This window comes from Alexandromys fortis, unplaced genomic scaffold (genome assembly GCF_014885135.2).
Source record: "Alexandromys fortis isolate MF-2015 unplaced genomic scaffold, M_Fortis_MF-2015_v1.1 scaffold_75, whole genome shotgun sequence".
Classification (NCBI taxonomy): domain Eukaryota; kingdom Metazoa; phylum Chordata; class Mammalia; order Rodentia; family Cricetidae; genus Alexandromys; species Alexandromys fortis.
In genome coordinates, this window is record NW_026067956.1 from 5569374 (window position 1) to 5591860 (window position 22487).

The window sequence follows — 22487 nt, forward strand, 5'->3', positions numbered from 1 at the left end:
AATACTGCCCCCAGGAGAACCGCACACATACCCATGTGGAGGCTTTCCAGACTCCAAAATCTTGCTATTTCTCCTCTGGCTACCATCCTTCTGTTTAAACAAACGCGGCAGGTTGAGGGTGTGACGCAGGAAGCGATCCTCAGCTCATGGTGGAGGGTGGCCGGTCAGGCTGGCAGCTGCAGGAACTCTGGAGCGCTGTGTGCTCTCCTGGCCAGCGCTGCCCAGAAACTAACAGCCTGCTGCCAGTGACTCAGGCTTAGTCGCTCCAGCGACATCACCACGCGCTGACTTTTGGGAGGAAACTCTAAACGGAGCGGAGCGAGCGAGCCAGTGGCTGTCTCAGCAATCGAAAGGTGCGGCTTTCAAGTCTACCCTCCAGAGCTGTTTTAGCCCAGCAGAGCACTTTCCCAAAACTGTTTGCTTCAGGGAGGCAAGCACAGAGGTCGCTGAGCAAACGGGAGTTAGGATTTCACAGCATGGAATGCCAAAAATTTGAGTTATGATGCCACATAATACTAACTGTAATTTATGGAATCACTGAAAAAGGGGCTTTTGTTTAAAAGATTTATGGGTAAAAATTGCAAACAGACAAAAAGATAAGACACATAGTATGTGAATGCCTTACTCTACAAAAGTAATACTGTGTCTGCTACATTGTGAAATATGGGCTTTATTCTAAAGGAGGGGCCATTAAATAACAGTGTGAGTTATTTTTAATAACTTTCCGCCATGCTTTTCTGTATTTTCCAAATAATGGGAAATCAGCAGGTTGGTCTTTGACATTCTGACACAGCTGTCAGCAGCAACAGTGTGCTTCCTACATTTCTTCCGGATAGGAAGTCCCTACCTTTTTAAACTTTAGAAACAATGAGTTGACGTGTGCGAAAGAGTGGTCACATGACCACCCTCAACATATGGATTAAAAAAATGAAAAAGGCAACTGGCAAAATGCAGCCGTGAGCGTGTGTTGAAAACCCAAGGGAGCGCAGCTCACTGCTGTTCTTTCCGCACTAGACCAGAGCAAGTTTCCACCTGGCTACTGCTCGCTCACCTGCAGCAGAGTGCAGGACCTGGGAACTCTAAGGGTTAGCTGTCCTGAGCCTGCAGCTTGTAGATAATTGGGGGACCCAGTATCATCCAGTTCCCTGGGGAATCACAGCCTCAAAGTAGGTCAGGAGGTTCGCGCCTAAAAACCCCCGCACCCTGGAGAACAGTAATGCAGAGCTAGCCTGTTGTGTGTGGTAGTGAGATTTTGCCTCAAAACAAATCAATCCAACAGTACCAAAGTGTAGAGTGCAGCTCAGTACCCAGTGGGAATTACAAATGTAAGGCTATGGGTTTAATCACTAGCAACACTACACAGAGAGAGAGAGAGAGAGAGAAAGAGAGAGAGAGAGAGAGAGAGAGAGAGAGAGAGAGAGAGAGACAGAAAGGGAGAGAGAGGGAGGAAGGGAGGGAAGGAGGGAGGATGTGGTGGCTCATATCTACACTTGGTAGGCTGAGGCAAGACTAATGTGATTCTAGGCCAGCCTGTGCTATAGATCAAAACACTGTCTCTAAAGATAAAGAAAATATTAAAAATCATAGTACTTGAGAATGCGAGGCTGCCCAGTTAGTAACCCCTGCCGCACGTTTCATTATTTATGGCTATTTCCATTTACCTGTTATTTCCTTACCCTAAATCTGCTAAGGAGAGCTTCACAGGGCAATTACAGTTTCAAAAAGCTGTAACACACCGGTATACCCAGCACTTGGGAAGAAGGGACTGAGAAATGGGAGTCCAAGGTCATCCTTAGCCATTAGCAACTTAGAGGCCAGACTGAACTGGTACGAAGCCCCGCCTCAAAAACAAGCAAACAAACAACAACAAATCAAAATCCCACAGCCCACAGGCCAGTGCTCTGGTCACATGACACCCTTAACCACTTGAGCTTCCGGAAAGTTAATCACCGAGCGCTGGCAGCTGGACACTGAAATTCCTGGCCTCCAGAAAAACTGAAAATAAATTTTGTTTTATTAAAAATCAGATAAGGGGTTGGAGATGTGGCTCAGTGGCCAAGAGAACTGACTGCCTCGCTTGGTAACCAGGTTAACCAGGTGTAATTCGCAGCACCCACATGGTGGCTCACAACCATCTGTAACTCCAGGTCCTGGTCATCAGATCTCCTCTTTTAGCCTCCATGGGTACCAAGGACACATGTGCTCAACACACTTATGTGCAAGCAGAATACCCATACATATTAAAACAAAACAAAACCAACCTAAAATAAGGTGAAACGGACATAAACAGAGTCAGTTTCAAATCCTCCTTTTAAAAGATGATTTATGACTGGATCAGTGAGGGAGAATGTGCTTAGCAAGTGAAGCCTGGGGTTTGGGAACAAGTTTCAGACCAGCCAGTGAGAGAGCCAGTCTCTCTCTCTCTCTCTCTCTCTCTTTTTTTTTTTTTTTTTTTTTTCGAGAGGGTTTCTCTGTGGTTTTGGAGCCTGTCCTGGAACTAGCTCTCGTAGGCTGGTCTCAAACTCACGGAGATCCGCCTGCCTCTGCCTCCCAGTGCTGGGATTAAAGGCGTGCGCCACCACCGCCCAGCTGAGAGCCAGTCTCAAAACTGAAGTGAAGAGAGTTCAAGGAAGATTGGGCTCTGGCCTTCGTACGGGTAAGCACGCTTGCTCAGGTGTGTGCACGTGCACACGACACATGCAGAGGGGGTTAGTATCATAGAACAAACTTGTTTGACTTTTAGGCTTTTAAAAAATATTCAGCGATTACAGTCTGTATTTGTCAATGCTCCAACAAAACCTTAAGCACAGTGAAAATTAAGGTCCTGTCCTTCCACACAAACCTATTCCTTTGGGAAACTGTTATAGCAGGCAACACAAAGGACCCCAAGTCAAGAAAGAACGCATAGAAATGGAGTCACCAATCACACACTGATAGCAAATACTTAGAAATCTGGAGAAAGCAGGCTAGTCATGGTGGCATAGGCTTTGTGGGAGTCTGAATGAGAACTGTCCTCCACAAGCTTGGACATCTGAACACTTGGTCACCGGCTAGCTGGTGGTACCGTTTGGGGAGGTTCGGGTGGTGCGGTCCTGATAATGGAAGTATGTCCCCGGGGGCAGGTTTTGTCCAGTTTGCTTTCTCTGCTTCTTTTTTTTTTGTGTGTGTGTCTCAGCCTCCAAGCCCTGCTGACGTGCCTTGTGCTCGACACCATGCCTCCCCACCATGATGGACACTTTTGCTTTTTAAATTAATTTTATTTATTAATAATTTCATCAGTCTGTCACTCCCAGATCTGAAACCCAAAACAGGTCCATAAAAAGCAATTTCAGAAGCACTAGTAGGCAGGAAAAAAAAAGAAAAGAAAACAAGCAAATGCTAACAAGCAAGGAAATGCTCATATATAAATAGACCTGTAACCAGCCCTTAGGAAGTGGAGACAAGAAGATCAAGGTCATTCTATGCTCTAGCTACTTAGTGAGAGCTGATAGCTAGCCTGGGGTGCAGGTAACCTTTGAGGGGGTGTTAAAAGAAATGGAACCACAACCCCCAGCCCAGAGGAGGCAGAAGCCATTGAGCTGGGACCCCGTGGGGTGTGGCACTGTGGGGGTCTCCCAGAGGCCCCGATTAGAGACTCAGAGACTTCCTGCCTTGTCATCTTCCATACCTTTTCTGTCCAATGTCATCTGTCTTGGCACCCAGGTGTTTAGGGATGGACCCTTTCTCCCCCAAGCCCTCAGTTTCTAGACCGCCTCCAGCACTTTGGTGAGTTCACTGAAGCCAGGAGGCAGCAAGGGGGTTTGGAATGGCCCTGTGGGACCACAATCTCTCTGGATGGAAAATCAGTAAGTGTGCTCACAGCAGGTTGAGGACTCTGAGGAATTGATGGGAATGAGCTGAACTGCAAGCTTGGTGGCCGCCAGCAGCGGGCTTTGTGGGAAGCAAAGGAAGAAGGGTTATGGCGGCCAGACTCCCATAGCCAAGCAAAGCAAGGGCGTATCTGAATAAACCAAGTCTCAACTTGTTCCTCCTTCAAGTTGAGTCTGGTGGTCAGGACCCTTCGAGCCTCGAGGTCTGGGTATGGCTCCATCTTGAAGTGTTTTTCCAGTTTCCATAGCTATTTCCAACTGTACTTCTGGTCAAGGGGACCCAGAGTATAGGGGGCTAACCCATTACCATTCAAACCTCCTTTTGAGGGTTCAGAATCCTACAACATCCGCTTTTCCTCCCTCCTGGTTACTTCCATCTTGGCTGCAGCTCGCTTTAGTTCCTTAGTTTTCCATGATGGAGTCTTAACCCCCCATATAAACTTCCTTCCAAGTTGCCTTGCTCGTGTTAGCTTAGCACAGTCACAGAAAAGGAAGCAGTAAAGGAACTGGTAACAGAAAGCGGGCCGCTGAGGTGAAGAAGCAAACCTTGTTGTTTTCTGGAAGAATATGGGAGAGTTTTGGACTGAAACAGTGGTTGAAGGCTGGAGGCAGTGCCAGCAGGTTACTCAGCAGTGAGACAGCGGTGCTGAGTGCCAGGTGGATGATAACAGCCCAGTTCAGGAGGTTGCAGAAGGGAAAAATACTAGCGACTGAATAGAGGCTAGGCATGATATTTGAGAAAGAATCCGGCTGTGGGCAAGCCTTTAATCCCAGCACTCACTCAGGGAGTCAGAGTCAAGTCAATATCTCTGGGTTGAAGGTAAGCCTGATTTACACAGAGTAAGTTCTAGGATAGCCAGGGCTACAGAGAAACCCTGTCTCAGGATGGAGGTGAGGTGACGGGGGGGGGGGGGGGGGGGGGGGGGGGGGGGGGGGGGGGGGGGGGGGGGGGGGGGGGGGGGGGGGCAGGGAGGAGAATCTGGCTATCTTTCCCCTGTGATCTGAGATAAATTAAAAAGTAATGGACTAATTTCTCTGGTGAAGGACATTTCAAGACTTCATAATATTGAGTCTGTGGGATGACTGTATGTGTGTGTATATATACACACTATATATAAGCATTATATATAATATATACACACTATATATACGTATCATATTATATATTGCTTATTGAGGATCCACAGGAGGACAGAAGGGAATACAGAATATATAGTTCGGAGAGACAAAGAACACTTTGGAATCTTAAGGCTGTAGCCAAGGCAAAGCTGGAAGAGAAGCAAGCTGTCCTGAGATTAGCATCTTGAAGAAGCCTAGGGGAAGGTACCCTCAGGGTAAGACCCCACCCAACTAAACTACCAAAAGAGAGCCTAAGGCAATGTCTGCTCCTAGAAAGCAAAAGTATAAAAGGTTGTGCTAATGAGGTTCAAGTGGGGCAGGATTCCTACTAAACCTGCAGCCAAACTTGGCAGGGTTGTTCACGTGGTAATGGTTTTAGAGGCCTGAACGGTTCGAGAGTGAAGGGCACTGGTTCTTCCTTCAGGGTTTCAGAGAGCCATGGAAGATGGCCTCAACCAGAAGGCCCAAAGAAGGCAGGAAGCTGTGAAAGGCTATTGTCCGAAGCGGGGAAAGTGAAGCCTGGGAGACTCCAGATGTTGAAGATGCCAGAGTTGTGAGACATTTGCAGGGGAGAACTGCACGCAGGGAGTGAAACCAGCCAGAGAGGGAGAAAGGAAAGAGAGATTGTAAGGAACAGAGCTGAAGGGGTGAAGCCATCTAAACCCTTTGACACTGGACTTGGAGCTGCAGGGTTTGGTATTTGCCCTGCTAGATTTCAGTCTTGCGATGGTCCAGTTTTGCCCACTATGTCCCCATTCCTCATTTTTGGAAGGGTAACGTGTACTCTGTGGCTTTCATTATATGTTGAAATGTGTAATTTGTCTTTTGATCTTACTGGAGGGCATATTTAAGAGATGGTTTCAGCCTCAGAAGAGACTTTGGACTTTTAAACACTGAGATTGTGAAAGACCATGAGGGGTTCTGAAGTTGGACTGAGTACATTTGTATTTTATGGTCATGGGGGCAAGGGAGAGGAAGATGGTGGTGAGAATGAGAACGCTCTCCCGTTTGGACGCTTGGAGCCCAGCTGGCAGGGTTGCTAAGGGAGGGTTAGGTGGTCCAGCCCTTCTGGATTAAGTATGACACTGGGTAGAGGGCTCTGATAGTGTACAGTCTCACCTCTTTCCAGTTTACTCTCTCAGCTTCACGTCTGGGTTTGAAGATGTGGTCTCTCAGCTTCCTGCTCCTGCCTCCATGCCTGCCTCTCGTTATGGATTCTTAGCCCTCTAGAACCATCAGCTCCAATACAATCTTCCTTCTATAAACTGCCTTTATCACAAAACAGAAAAGTAACTAATATGGCCCTTTAATCCTAGCAGTCAGGAGGCAAAAGCAAGAGGGCTGGAAGTTCAAGGCCAACCAGGTCAACCTGACGGGGCCTATCTCAAAATAAGAGAACAAAAAGGGTTGAGAACCAAGTGCTCTCTAAAGTGCTGCTCTGATCCTTCAAAGCCATTGCAGCTCGGCGGGGTCATGTGGACTTGGACACATCATGCCACGGGAAGTTTGTTCTGCATGACTTAAATGAAGGCGCCCACCATCTCCCTCACTTTCATATTCCACTTGCTCCCGGATGCTCTCCACAGACACAGACTAGAACTCAGACTGATGCAGAAATAAACACAGAACTGTCTTAGATCCGGGGTTGATTTTCAGGGCTCCCACAGTGAAAGCACTGTCCTGGGCTGTCCATTGCCTTCCACGTACACTGTGTCGTGTGGGTGGGTGGACACACGTGTGCACGCACACAGATGAATAAATGCAATTTTTAGAAACAGGAAGGGGGGGTGGCAAGATGGTTTGGCAGATAAGAACGCTCACCGCCAAGCCAGACGACCTGAGTTCGAGCCTGGGGACCCACATGATGGAAGGGGAGACCTGACTCCTCCAAGTTGTCCTCTGACCTGCACACACCTGCTTGAGTTCTCCACTTTCTGAAACCTGGGAATTAGTCAGGCTCTTCTGAGGTTTTCCTTTATGATTCTACTTTACAAAAACTACAAAAAACATGAGTCATTGAATGGAGACTGCTTTAACTCCTAGAAGAGAGAAAGCTATGAGAATCTGGGACAGTGTTAAATGCTGGGGTGAACATGGGGGTGCATGCTTGTAACCAGCACTGGGGAGACTGAGGCAGGAGGACTGAGAGTTCAAGGCCAGTCTGGGCATAGCAAGACCAGTACCTTATAAAAACAATAATAATAACAAGTTAAAATCTCTATCATGTTTTTCTGAGACAGAGACAGAACGCTCTGTTCCTTTTTAAACCCCTTGATTACAGGCAATGATAAGCCACAAAATACCAGCTGGTGAGTGGCCACTGGAGCTCATGTAATCTCGGCCTGGAGGCAGCAAGCTTCCGGCAGTTATGGCCTGTTCCTAATCCTTTCTTTGCAAAGGAGCACAATTTCTGGATTCCTCAGACCCTGTGGAATCCACACTATCTCACAGCAGGGCTGGGGACAGCATTCTACTATGCAGTCTGAGCAGCCAGCAAAACACTAACAGCAAGGACGTGCCTACAGATGAGTAAATGCATTCATCCCTTGTACAAGTAAATAGAGCCAATACCATAATCCCTTGGTACGCAGTATAACACAGGCAGAGAAAGGGATCATGGGAAAGGACACATGACCTCTACACCTGACAAAGTGACAAAGCTTGGGTCACTGCAGCCTTTTTTTTTTTTTTTTTTTTTTTTAGGTTTTTTGAAACAGGGTTTCTTTGTTTTTGGGTTTTTTTTTTTTGTTTGCTTTTTTTTTTTGTTTGTTTGTTTGTTTGTTTTTCGAGACAGGGTTTCTCTGTGGCTTTGGAGCCTGTCCTGGAACTAGCTCTGTAGACCAGGCTGGTCTCGAACTCACAGAGATCCCGCCTGCCTCTGCCTCCCGAGTGCTGGGATTAAAGGCGTGTGCCACCACCGCCCGCGGGTCACTGCAGCCTTAACCAACCTTCCTTACAGCCTAGTTACTGTCACTCTCTTTAGGAGCTCAACAACTGAGACTGGATCTCACATTTCCATTTTTATCCCTTTTTGAGACAGGGTTTCTCTCTGCAGTATGGGTTAACTTTTAATTTTTGGTAGTTCTCCTGTCTCAGTGTTCCAAGGTCTGGAATTATAGGTGTGAACCACCGTGCTCGGCTCCAACTCTTCATTCAAAAAAAAGCTTTCGAGAAACAGTATGAAGAAAATGTAGGCGTGGCCGGGCATAGCAAGGCACACTGTAATGCCAGCAGGATGGGAATAGGGGGCATACTGTAGCCCCAGGGCTTGGGAGATAGAAACTAGAGGGCAACTTCAAGACCATCCTGGGCTACTAAGTCTCCTTGGGTAAAGCTGCCTGCTTCAAGGCCTGACAACCTGAGTTTGATCCCTGGAACCCATGTGGTAGGAGAGATCCAAACCCCCAAAATTTTCCTCTCACCTCCACATAAATGCTGCATCACCTGAGTATATGTCACTCGCTATATGACAATAAAATTTGAAATCAAGGAATAAACCAAAGCAGACAGACCTACCACGAATAATAACGGTAACAAAGATCAAACAAAAAGAATTTTGGCGGGGTTGAGGGAATGGAGACCATGCTAGGCAAGTCATTTCCAGCTCAGGCTGGTCTCAAACTCACCATCTCTGGCATACTGAGACATGCACCCCAATGCCCTGCCAAAAGTTATACTTGAAGGAACCACAAAGGTGCCCCACACTTACCTGATCTTGCCCACACACTGGGGACCCACACTCCGTTACACCGGACACTGTCTTTCTTTTTGCCCTTTGTTCTAATAGGACACCAAGTGGTTGTTATTACGGTAATAAACTTTTAGGTAATCCACGGACAATGATGTAGTGACTCAAGTTCTGGGTCCCAAGAATCCATGGAGAAGAGTCAGGGGAGTTTCCTACCTAACGACCCGAGTGTAAAGTGTATATATACAGCTTCAGCTGGATCTGGGTGTCCTGCACAGAGCTCCAAGCCACTCTGTAAATAGGGTGACCTGTCCAGAATGGATCTGAGTCAGAGCTTATCAATTCCCCCTTCACTGATGAGTTAAGATGCTGAGATAGCAACTTGCCGCAGGATCCCATGTCGGCTTTTGGACCCACAAATCTGTTCACCATAAATCATCCCAACAGTGGTTAGGACAGACGGAATGATGTCAGGTGAGCTGCGCAAGTCTCTCCTCCTCTCGACTGCATTACTTTATTCTGCTAATTGTACCCAACTACAGCAGAAACGTGGCCTGTTTTAAAGTAAATTATCAATATGTGAGTCCATTAATTCTGAAATATTAGAAATGGAATTCTAAACAACTATACACACATATTTTTACAAAGAAATACGATTCTATAGCTTTTCATATTTCAATTTATCTAAGTGGGAAAAATCAAATAAAATATGACACAAACAGTAAGCACTTATGGAATAAATCCCCTCACTTATGGAATAAATCCTTTAGGGAAGATGGGGAGCTGGGTTAATATCCAGAGTATATTATTTTTTTAAGTGAAACAATTCAACAACAAAAAATATCAAACAAAATGAAGACTGGGCGGCTGGGCAGTCATGGTGCACGCCCTTAATCCCAGCACTTGAGAGGCAGAGGCAGGCAGATGTGTTTGAGTTTGAGACCAGCTTGATTTGCAGAGTGAGCTCCAGGACAGGCTTCAAAACTACACAAAGACACCCTGTCTCAAAAAGCCAAAAACTGGGCAAAAAATATTGAGCGGACTGTCTCCCAATCTATAAACGTCTTTTAGAAATACAAACCAGGGAGATGAAATCTCATGATTCTGGGAGATGACATCATAACCCTACATCAAGGCTGACCCTCACTATTTGTGCTGGGATGGATGGAGGAGCCTGAGCATCCTGGGTGAGCTCCACAGCAGAGCCACAGCCTCCTCCGGGACTAAACCTCCTCAAATGCATGTGTTGTTACTTGCACCAAAACCATTTAGCAAGGGTGAACAACGGCCTGTGCATGTTAACGAGCTTTCAGAGGCGGCCACTCAGGGCTAGAAGGCTTTTAAAATCATTACAAATTGATCCCTGGCACTTACAGGATATTTTCAATTATAAAACAAGGAAAGCATCACCCGGGTTCAGAAGACTCTACCAACTACTGCAGTCCTGACGTCAGAACTGCAATCCTAAGGTCCGGACCCCTCCCCAGCTTTCTGTTGCAGCGTCCTGCTCCCGTGCAGAACCTGAAGCCTCTTTGATTAAGGTCACCATGCTCTTCCAGGCCGGAGTCACTTAACTGCAATTATTCATCTGGCTTTTTGTTGGCTTTTTCTTGAAATGGATTTTCCCTGTGGTACCCAGCTGATCTTCAATTCCTGGGTGCAAGCAATGCCTCAGGCTTTCTAGCATCTGAGAACCTCAAGCACAAGCCACTGGGGCCTATGTTCCATCTCATTTACATCGAGGAGCTCCGACCAACTCCTGGGACTCCACTCATCCCGACTATTTTCTATCTCTGTGAATTTCTCTTCCTGCCCCCCCCCCCACCTCTCTGGTCCAGGAAGTCCTTACCTTCAGCCTGGGTCCCTCTCCCACACAACACAGCCTTGTGATCTGGGGCCTACTAAAGACTAAGCTGACGGCTCCGGTTCCACACACGGGGCTGGGAACCTGCTCCCTGTCACCCTGGCATCAATGTCATCATGGACTTCACCCTCGCCCACAGCGTCTGGACAATTCTTTAGACTTCCGTGCTCTTCGGTTTTCCTACTTCTGAACTACAGGGCAACCTCATTGGGCAAGAGACACCTCCCACTGGCAATCCAGCCAACGAAGGCTCTGAAATGCACATCTGACCACCTCCTTCCAGCTCAAGCCACAGATCAACTCCTGGCTGCCTGGGCCGTCCGTCCTTCCTTCTGGTAGCCGAATCTCAGGTTTGAATTGGCCTCTAAACCCTCTGGCTGCCAAAGACTCCAGGCTATTTAAGCTCAGGTCCTCCCACTAGGAGCAATTTGGGCTGACCCCTCCCACCTCCAGGGAGCTAGTCACTGACCACTGACATTGACCCACAGAGTGGCCCGGTCAGCTGCAGACAGTAGAGGAGCAGTCGTCAGGATGACACAGGACTGGGCTCGTCCCTTGCGCAAGCTTTCCTGCCCAATCCTCACCCTCACCATGATGCATCAGTTATGATTTCCTCAGCACCGCAGTGAACCCAGAGGCACAGGTCAGGCAGCTGAGGCACAGACCGCTTCTCCTCTCTCTCATTTTTAGAACACATCTTTGAGAAGTTCATAGCATGTGTTTTGACCGTTACTCATTCCCTCTCCCGGCTCCTCCCAGGTTCAAGCCCCTTTCCAAACACATTCAACCTTGGGTTCTCTAAAAAAACAAACAAAAAGAAAACCGCTGCTGCCACCACCAACGAAACCCTCTGATCAGGACTATGCGAGCCAAATAAATGCTTTCCTCCCCAAATTGCTTTTGGTCAAGGTCTTCATCGGGGCAGCAGAAGGCAAACTAGAACTCTGCCTATGGCAAGGGGTCTCATATATACAGCAGAGACAAAATACTGTCAAGTAAACCCAAAACAGAAAGAAGTACCAACACGGATAGAGGTCAGAGGAAATTTTGGATGTCAACTCTCACCTACCTTGTTTTGTGACAGGACCTCTTGTCGTCTGTCCCTCACCCCCCCCCCCCGCTATGTAGGCCAGGCCAGCTGACCCCTAAGCTTCCAGGGACTCTCCTGTCCCACTTCCTATCTTCCTGTAAGAGCTACCACCCCCAAAGGTGACAATGCTTCTGGGAACTTGAACCCCAGTCCTCATACTTTCTCAGTAGGCATTTTACCCACTTGGCCATCTCCTCAGGCCTGTGCTTTGGGGTTGGCGGAGCCTTATACTGGTACTGGAGGTGGCGCCTGGCACTCATCTTGTAGGCCAGATGGATTTTACTCCTAACAACATTCCTGCCTCAGCTTCCCAAGTGCTGAGATTACACACAGAAGCCATACACCTAGCTTTTGTTTGTCTAATTAATTTATTAGTATTTTATTCTTTGATAATCTTATATATGTACACAATGTTTCTTCCTTAATGGTTCTTGAGGCAGGGTCTTACATCGCCCAATCAAATCTCTGAAGCCAAGGATACCCTTGAGTCCCTAACCTTCCTGGCTCTACTTCCTAAAGCCTAGGATTACAGGTGTGTACCAATCACCATGCCCCAATTTTTTTTAAAAAAGACGTTTCTTTGAAGTCACAGCACGTTTAAAATCTAACTTACAAACAAGCAAAATGAGAGAAAGGAGAAGGAAATGAAACCCAAATAAGACAGATGGAAAAACAAACAAAATTAAAGGCTCCGGGCCTAGCCCTGGCCTCTCTCCCAGGCCCCTTGAGTATGGCTTGGCATTCCTCCCCAGCTGCAGGAGGCAGAAGACAGACAGTAGCACCACAAAATAGAATAAATCAATTCAACTTAGAAAGGCCTGGAGCAGCCAGGGTACTTCCCTAGCTGATACCAACCAGGCCCTCACAGCAGGTCAGACAGCCGTTCCTGACAGTTTCACACTTAGCAACCGATCATAAAAAAACAAAATCGGAAGCAGCGCCAGGCACCGTGCTGTGTGAGGCAGGTATACCTCTGTCAGTCCCAGGCCAGCCAGGGCTACAGAGTGAGACCCAGGCTCAAAGCACACAATCAACAATCCAAACACGGAATCAACACCAAGTGATCTCACAACTGGTACCAGTTCTTTAATTGGGGAAAAGAAAATGTGTGCACAAATTTTTGTACTGAGTTAGGTGTATGGTTGGTTCACTATAAAATGGGGGGAGGGGATGCAAGCGTCTCTGCATTTACACAACTGAATTTTGAAACTACTGGTCCCTAAACACTGGAAAAGGCCTGGGACATTTTCTTATTTAGACAAAGCAAGCTTAAATCTGTGTATGTTCTGCACCTGATGCTGTCAAGGGAGGCGCCGGTAGGTTGCCTAGCAGCCGCGAGAGGGTGGGGTCAAGGGAGGGGGCGGAGCCCAGGGAGGGGCCGGACAGAGAGCCTGCGCGGCAGGTTGGATCAGGGGGAATTTCCAGCTGCCCTGAGTGCCCACTAGATGGGTGGCTTTCATCTCCCTGGGCTTCTACAAGGCTAACCTCATGCCTCCCTGCTGGGCACCCGTATCTTGGGAGGAGCACCAACACTGAAGACTCTGGTCAGAAGCCACGCCCAGCACCAGTTTGGAGATGTCAATAACTACGGACCCACCCACAGGGTACACTCAGAAAGACCGCACAGGAGCTCGGACGCTCCTGGCCCTCTCTGACACATGCTCTTGGCAAGTTTTCCACGTAGGTAATAGCGGGGGAACCGCTGCGTCAACTGGTTTTCTGTGGTGGAAGACGCTTCCTTTTCTTCTTTCTTTCTTTCTTTCTTTCTTTCTTTCTTTCTTTCTTTCTTTCTATTTATTTATTGCGGACAGTGTCTTTAAAATGGTTCTTAAAGGCTAGAGAGATGGGTAGGCGAGTGCACTGCTCCTGCAGAGGACCTGAGTTCGATGCTCAGCACCCATGTCTCAAGGCTCAGAATTGCCTTGGAACTAGAGTTCCAAGAGGACATGATGCCTTTGGGTGCCTACAATCATCTACATATACCCACACACATCTGTACAAAATAAAAAGAAAATCTTTTTTTTTTTGGTTTTTCGAGACAGGGTTTCTCTGTGGCTTTGGAGCCTGTCCTGGAACTAGCTCTGTAGACCAGGCTGGTCTCGAACTCACAGAGATCCCGCCTGCCTCTGCCTCCCGAGTGCTGGGATTAAAGGCATGCGCCACCATCGCCCGGCAAAAAGAAAATCTTGAAGAAGAAAAAGAATTCAAAAATAGTTTTCACATTCTTATTAAGGCAAAAGGCAGTGTGCCATATGCTGAAGTTCTTTTTTTTTTTAATCATTGAGATATCTGTGCTATATAGCTATAACTCCAGCTCTCAGAAGGGACAGTGAGAAGGGTCAGCCTGACCTACACAGTGAGTTCCAGGTTAGTCAGGCTCCACAGTGAGGCACTGACCCCCAAAATCTAAACCAAACCAAAAACAATAGAAAAAAATTCATTTTGAAAATGTAATTCTTATTTCCATGTTTAGTTCTAGCATTGCACTGTTTTTATAGACCGCTATAAAAACAGTGACCAATTGCAGTCCATCTGTAATACTTCCACAATTTGTTTGAAATGGGTCAGTCTCAGACTCCTGTTCTCTCAGCTTTTCCCAGTGCTGAGATTACTGTGTGTGTGTGTGCGCGCGCCCTTACTGCATCCCACTTCACTAGATTTCTTCCTGGCAGCTGAACGCAGAGCAGGTTTTCAAGGCTCCTCCCCTCACCAGTCATTGGCTGTGCCAGTGTGCTTCACGGTCAGCCGCTCCCTCCACATCAGTCATGGGCTGATTTCCAGCTCCTTGGGACGTTCAAATCCCTAAGACAGAATCCATACACAGCCTGTCCCGGATTTTAATCATTCCTAGATGACTTGCAGCTCCCCAAACTGTGCAAACACGGTGTGAAAGGATTACACTGGGCTGTAAACATACAGAATAATGATGAGGGAAATGTTTCCGTCCGATCTACATTCAAATTTTCTTCCAAATGTTTTTACCTGAGACTTGTTCAGTTAGTAAGTGTGGATCCCACAGGTAAGAAGGACAACTGTGATCTGACTCGAGTGTCCTTTGCAGAAGGAGCTGTTCTTTATCTGTGTCGTGCCTTGAAAGGACTGGAGTTGTAGGGCTGGACGCGGCTCAGTGGTAAAGCACTGGCCTGGGATATGCAGGGCACTGGGTTGGATCCTGGACCCAGGGTGGGGCAGGGAGGACAGAAATTACAGTTGCTTCTCTGTGTGTGGTGATGACTCACGCCTACAACGTTGCTAGAAATGCATGGTCTTCTGAGGGAGACCGGCAGATTCCACCTGGTGCACTAGGAATCTAGACTGGGTTGGTTTGATTCTGTGTGTGTGTGTGTGTGTGTGTGTGTGTGTGTGTGTGTGTGTGAGAGAGAGAGAGAGAGAGAGAGAGAGAGAGAGAGAGAGAGAGAGAGAGAGAGAGAGAGAGAGAGAGAGAGAAGGAGAGAGGGAGAGAGAGAGAATAATAATTGAGTGATTACTGGAGTAAGTTAGAAGGATTTTATAAAGCCATAAAAAGTCAGTTCACACTGGGTGTGTGGCTCACACTTATAATTCCAGCACTTGAAGGTTAGAGCAGGAAGACTGTTGTCAATGTGAGGCCAATCCGAGCGATATAATTTGAGGCAGCCTGGGCTACAGAGAAAGTCCTATCTCAAAAAATTTTTTAAAAAAGCCGGAAGGTGGTGGCACACACCTTTAATCCCAGAACTCTAAGGAGACCAAGGCAGGCGATATCTGTGAGTTCAAGGCCAACCTGGTCTACAAGAGCTAGTTCCAGGATAGGCTTCAAAGCTACAGAGAAACCCTGTCTTGAAAATCAATCTTCCCCCCAAAAAAACTTTTTTTAAAGGATAATTGACATGACTCAGCAGGTGAGGGCGTTTGCTCACCATCAGGGCTGACAACTTGACTTCAATTCCTGGGACCCACACGGAAGAGAGAGAAAACAGACTCCTGTAAGTTGTCCTCTGGCCTCCCCATGCATGCACACATAGCTACTTAAATAACTGAAATACTACATGTTTTGATCAGCAAAGCAAGCCAAGCACGATGGCATTTACTTAGAACTCGGTGCGGGGACGCAGCAGCAGAAGTGGCTAAGGACATGCGGTAAGACCCTCTCTCTCAAAACAACGGAAAACAGAAACAAAAGTTAACTCACCTCCAGGAGATCTTTTCCTCTAGTTGCTATTATTGTCCCCAACTAACCTCCTCACTTTTCCTTTGTTGTCTCTCATTACTACCAGCTGCCTTAACATGCTACTGATTTACTGACCAACTTACTTTTTAAAGATGCTGGGGATAGAACCCATGGGGGGGGTTTGTTGTTGTTGTTTATTAGTTTTGTTGTTGTTTTGTTTTTCGAGACAGAGTTTCTCTGTGTAGCTTTGGAGCCTGCCCTGGAACTCACTCTGTAGACCAGGCTAGCCTCGAACTCACAGAGTTCCATCTGCCTCTGATGGGATTAAAGGTATTCACTGCCACCACCCATCTAGAACCCATGTTTTAAGCAAGAGTCCTGCTGAACTGCTAAAGTGATTTTAAAAAATATAACACAGCTGAGGTGATGGTCCAGCATTAACGGTCTTTTAGAGACGTAAGTTCAGTTCCTACCACTCTCATTCGGTAGCTCAGCAATGCCGGCAACTCAGAGGAATGCCCTGGTCTCCTCAGGTACTACACTTACATATTAACCCCCCCCCACACACACACACACAGACACTAAGGAAACTAGACAGTCTTCTTTTTTGAACACAGTTTATTGTAAGAGCAAACTGCAATAAAAATTTTAAAGTATCAAATATGACTTGGTAAAATATATGGGCTAGGCAGACTCAGAAATATAAATATATTTTCCCTGGGGTGTGTGTGTGTGTGTTAAAAGGAGGCGTGTGAAGGCCAGGCGTGGCAGCATGTGCTGTACTCTCTTAACAGTGTGGACTGTGAGGCAGGATGATAAGTTAAAGGGCTTTCCAGGCTACACGGCGAGTTCAAGGCTAGCCTAGGAAACAGAGAGGGACACTCAAACTAAAAAAAGATTAAACAGAGCATGCTCAAGGCCTTGGGACCTATCCCTGAAGCCCTAGAGAGGGTGGTTTCATTATTTGGCCCACACTGGCCTTAAACTCCTATCCTGCTTTAGCCCCTCCAGTGCGGCAGTCACAGGCAGTACCACCACACCCAGCTGACCGCAGCACTTTTACCTAGGAACTTTAGAAAGACTCTTAAAGGGCCACTGTGATTCACTGCCCTCACTCCGTTATCTCCAACACCACACCCGTGCAGGGGAAAGGCGTTCTCTGGGCTGCCCAGGGGCCTTCCTTCACAAGTAGTTAAGGCTATCAAGAGATAAGGATGGCTCTAAATAGAACTCCAGCAGATGGCCCAGAGCTAGAGAGAACACAGCCGGCCTGGCAAGCCTGTGAGAAGAGAGACCACTATACTGAGAAGGCCCAGACCTTTGTTTCTTAAAGAAAAGAAAGAATGAAAGCAAACTAGCTGGGTGTGGTCATGCACAGTTATAATCCCAGCAATTGAGGGGGAGAAACAGAAGGATCCTGAGTTTGAGATCAGCTTAGGTTTGAACATGACTATGCCTCACAACAAGAGCAACAACAGAAAAAAAGTGGACACGCAACCACTCACATCTCTGGAAGTTGTTAGCCATAGACACAGTGTTTTCTTTGGTGACTGGGATGAAGCCCAGGGCTTCCCACACCCTAAGCCTGTGCTCTACCACTGGGCATTGACGGTTTTGCTTGTGCAGTTTTTGATGCAGGACCAGGGAGGAAGAAATAAGCTTTTAGGCACTCACTGAGCGATGACCAGTATTTCTCAAATTTTATTTCAGGTATTTCTCATCGGTAAAAAGTTATGAGAATTAAAACAAATCTTTTATTTAACTTTAAGAAATTATTTCAGTATGTATATGATGTGGGATTTCCCTCTGTATGCTGTGAATACCATTGGTTAATAAAGAAACTGCTTTGGACCTATAGCAGGGCAGAACTTAGCTAGGCAGGGAAAACTAAACTGAATGCTGGGAAGAAGGCGGAGTCAGAGAGAAGCCATGTAGCTCTGCTGGAACTTTAGCCAGTAAGCCACAGCCACATAATAATACAAGAGCTAATGGGCCAAGCAGTGTTTTAAATAATATAGTTTCTGTGTGATTATTTCGGCTGCAGGGTGGCTGGGAAACAAACAAGTGACCTCTTTACAATGTGTTTATATAATAATGACTTAGAAATAGGGGCTGCTGGGAAGACAGCTAAGCCAGTAAAGTTCTTAACCTGGAAGCCTGGGGACCTGAGTCAGATCCCCAGAATCCATGTCAAGAAAAGCTAAGCAGAGAGCCACATGGCTGTAAGTTCAGGACTGAGAGAAGAGGAGGCAGATAGGCCCCTGGGGCTGGCTGGGGAGCTTACACTACACTTAGTGAACTATCTCAGAAGGAAAACAAAAATAAAAACAAACAAAACCAAGGCAGGAGGTTCCTGAATAATGACTCTTTTTGTTTTGTTTGATTTTTAAGACAGGGTTTCTCTGTGTAGCCCTGGCTGTCCTAGAATTCACTCTGTAGACCAGGCAAACTCACAGAGATCCACTTTCTTCTGCCTACCGAGTGCTGGGATTAAAGGCGTATGCCACTCTGGCTCCCAGTTAATGAGTTTTGAGCTCTTACAAGCACCCATGCATGCACACACACGCACCCATGCATGCACACACACGCACCCATGCATACACACACACACCCATGCATGCACACACGCACCCATGCATGCACACTCACAGGCTCATTCATGAAACCTTAAGTAACTACAGGACTGTCAACAAGTTTCCTGACTATCTTTGCCCCTCATTCTGTTGCCTTTTCTCTCCAATTCTTCCACTAAAGAAAAGCCTCGCCTAGATGTTAACTGTTAAATCTGCCTTCGAAGGGGCTTAGACACTCCAGCCCTCCCACAAGAGCCTACGATCACTGTGTCCCCTAATAAAACTAGTGATTCATGTAGTCAACATTCAGTTCCTATGAAAACTTCTGAATTTGGCTCTTAAAATTATCTTTAAAATTTTTTGTTTTAATTTACTCTTGATTTTTATTTTATGTGCATGGGTGCTGGCCTGCATGAAGGTCTCTGCACCATGCATATGCAGTGCCTGTGGAGGCCAGAAGAGGGCAGTGGATCCCCTGGGACTAGAGTAGCTGACAGCCATGTGCCATCAGGTGGGGCAATGAGTGCTCTTAACCACTGAGCCATCTCTCCAGCCCCAGTCCTTTTACATTATGTCCTGGCTTCTTGAGACAGGTTTCACTGTGTAGCTCAGGCTGTCACTGAACTCACAATGCTCCTGCCCCTTTAGTGCTGAGATTATAGGTGTCTGCTGTCATGCCTAGCCTCAAAACCATCTCTTAAATTAACTGGCTTGCTGCTGTCAGGACCCATGCAATGTCCACACACTCTATTAACAAACATAACTGATTAAACCAGTCACATCTATCTGGGTAATACCTCTATTCAATCCATAGGCTCATGAAGCTAGGGGCCATTTCAGAACTTTTCTGGTACATAGCCCAAACATCTCTATGGTGGTTAAAAATGCCCCCCCCCATGGGCTCAAATATTTGAACACTTGGTCCCCAGAAGGTGGTACTGTTTAGCGAGGTGGTGCAGCCTTGATGGAGGAGGCGCATCACTGTGGGGTGGGCTTTGAGAGTTCACAGTCTGTCCACAGTTCTGTTCCACGCTGTCTGTGTTATGCTTGCTACTGAAGGTGTGCTCCTGCTGCCATGATGGAATCGTTAAGTCAGAATAAAACTCTTTCTTCTACAGATTGCTTTTGGACATGGTATTTTATCACAGAAACAGAAGAGTAACTAAAACAGAAGTTGGTACCGAGAGTGGGGTAGGTATGAAGAACCTGAGCATGCTGATTTTTGGTGAGAATATAAAAGACTTTGGGACTCTGGACCAGAAAAGCAGCTGAATACTGTAGGCAGAGCCTGGTGGTCCATCTTCGTGGCAGCGGCGAGATCAATGAGAATATAAAGGCCTGGCTCAAGAAGTTTCAGAGAACAGCAAAGACTTTAACAGCAACTGAGCTAGAATCCATTCGTGTGTTACCGTGGCAACAAATCTGGATGCTTTCTGCCCTTGTCCTAAGAACTTGCCTGAGACTAAGTTGAAAGATAATGGACTAGTTTATTTGATGGAGAAAACTTCAAGACAGTATAATGTAGAATCTATGGTAAGGTTAGTACTAATAACGCATGTGCAGGTCTACAATACAAGACAGCAAGTGAGCCAGGAAGAAATACAAGATGCACACAGTCTGGAGAGGAAAACATCACTAGTAAGTGTCCTGTTGTAGCCAAGGCTCGTGCTGAAAGGGAGAATGTAATTGTTATGGAGGTTAGTTCCACTAAGGAGAGTCCTCAGGCTCCTCCCTAGAAGGAAGGGGGAGGTGCCCTCAGAGCAAAACTGCATCTAGTTTAACTTCCAACCTGTGCAAGGAAAAGACCTAAAGTGTTTTCCTGTTCCTAGAAAGGAGCAATAAAAAAAAAAAAAAAGCTTTTTTTTTAACCTCCATTAAAGTGTCACATGATTAATAAAGCACAAAATCTGTTGGTCAGCCAAGTGTGACAGGGAAACCGAGGGCCGTGCATCTGGGGTTCCCACACAGCCGGTCATCTTAGGGCAGGCATTCTAAGTAAGTCGTTTTCCTGTTGACAGCCTTCCATCTTTTACCAGGTTATTATGCACCCAGCACAGAGTAACCCTTAGTGGAAGAGGTGCATCTTAATTCTCCAGACAGAGTGAGCTTGCACACATGGATGCTTGGAAGCTAATGGCTTGACAATAACACCGGGACTCCAATGTGGGGCCAGGGGTGTGACTGACAGAAGACCTTCAAAGCTTGAAAAGTGAACCACAAAAGATGCTGTTTAATAGGCATGTGGGCATGATGCTCATGATGCCGGCATCAGCTAACCTCTCTCTTCATCCTGATGAGGGGGGGCTCAGTGGATTCACTTAGAAACAAAGTACCCACCAGGTCATAGCTGCAGAAAGGGTGCCAGCCTGAGCTAGACCGCAGGGCCTGCCCTCACCAGGACTAATGATACGGTTCTCTGTAGGAACCAGACAGCTACTTGTGGGAAGCTGATTACAATGGACATTTTTATAACAGAGGGGCAATGATTTGTCCTCACTGAAAAAGCCACTTGTGCTGGACACAGATTACACCCATCTCTTCGCTGGTCTCACTGAAGTCTCGTAAACTGCCATGGCGTCTCCCAGATGCCACCTAGAACTTCCCAGTGACTGGCTCACACCCAACACCACCTCAATGAGACCCAATGGGCTAGGAAGCTTGGAAACACACCCTGGTGCTGCCATGACACCCTGCAGGGGCACATGCTGTGAACCTGTGACTCATGTCACTGGGGGGATGCTAAGCCACAGCCGGAAACCAGGGGTAAACACAGAGGCAGCTACTCTTGCAAAATGTCCTCCTCCCATTTAGCACTGCTCTGTCTAACTGCATTTCATCTCCAAGGGGAAAAGCCCTTCCATGGGACATCCCAGCTCTAGCCCTCTGAGTCAGAGCCTGGGCTCGTCAGTTCGGCCTCCTCTCGCTGCAGGGAAATGAACACCTGCGGAAACTGCTGGCGGCTTTTTGTGGTCACTGCCACTGTGGATGCTCAGTGGGCCTCATACAGCAGCCTCACGCCCATTTTCTTCTCTTCATTCGCCTTACCCCAAACTACTGTACTTGCTTTTCTCCTTCACTCGCTCTCTGGCTTTCAATCTTTAAGTTTTATTTATTGATTCATTGATTGAGATAGGATTTTGCTATGTAGCTCAGGCTGGCCTGGAACTCACTGTAAAGCCCACAGTAACTTGGCTAACTTCCTAAGATTAGAGACACACGACGACCACATAGGCCTGGCCAGGCTTTCCTTCCAAACAAAGCACAAACTAGGAGCCGGTTAGAGCTCAGAGGGGAAAGGTACCTCCCGCCAAACCCGACGACCTGAGTTTGACCCCCAGGACTCATGGTGGAAAGGAAGAACAGACTCCGCAAGTTGTTCTCTCTCCTACATACACACCCTATGGTGTGCTTGTGCCCCCCCCCCATGCACGCGTGAACACACAGACACACACACGCACACAGGTTTCACTGTTGTTTTTTGTTTTATTTTTTCAAGACAGGATTTCTCTGTGCAGCCCTGGCTGTCCTGGAACTCACTCTGCAGATCAGGCTAGCCTCAAATTCAGAGTTCCACCTGCCCCTGCCTCCTGAGTGTTGGGATTAAAGGGTTGTGACACCACGCCCAGCTCTGCTGTTGTTTTTAATTGAAGCATAAACCAGAATGCACCGTTTTTCCTGTTGGCAATGACTCCATATAGTACTTAGAACCAAGACACGAGATGCTTTCTGTTTACCCACTGCCTCTAACCACAGCGCCCTCTTCTGGCCATGTTTCCGGAGCTCAGTCACTGGCCTCTGTTTTGAGCCTCTGTGTATTATCTGCTACTGCTTTAGGGGACCTCACTACCTCTTCATTGCCCAGGTTGCTACTCAGTGTCATTCCTGCCCTTTGCTAGTAGTGTACACAAACATCACTAGTAGTGTAGGGAATCCCATCAGGAATGTATTCATATGCTGGGATATACAGTACCCCTCTGTATCCAAGTCCCTCTGGATGCTAAGCTCCTCCCTGGATACTCAAGCCCCTTTACCTAAAATAGCATGACCTTAGCACCCAACATACACACATCCTCCTATATCCTTGAAACCATTTCTAGATGGCTCACAACATTAGTACAATGTAAATATCATGTG

At 47.0% G+C, this 22487-nt stretch overlaps 1 protein-coding gene across 8 annotated transcripts in view; it reads right to left on the reverse strand.

Annotated features, from left to right (window-relative positions):
• The window catches only part of Spata13 (spermatogenesis associated 13), a 269620-nt gene that overhangs the window by 33193 nt on the left and 213940 nt on the right, over positions 1-22487 (reverse strand). The window contains exon 1 of one of the 8 annotated variants that reach the window (XM_050152215.1): positions 10526-10696. The exons of 6 other annotated variants lie outside the window; for them this stretch is intronic. Coding sequence is in view for 1 of the 2 variants with exons in the window: in XM_050152213.1 (XP_050008170.1) it covers positions 32-86 (55 nt within the window). In the remaining variant the exon portion in view is untranslated. Of the gene's footprint in view, positions 1-31; positions 405-10525; positions 10697-22487 lie in introns of those variants that run through there. One more of the 8 variants, XM_050152213.1, reaches the window with a different exon arrangement.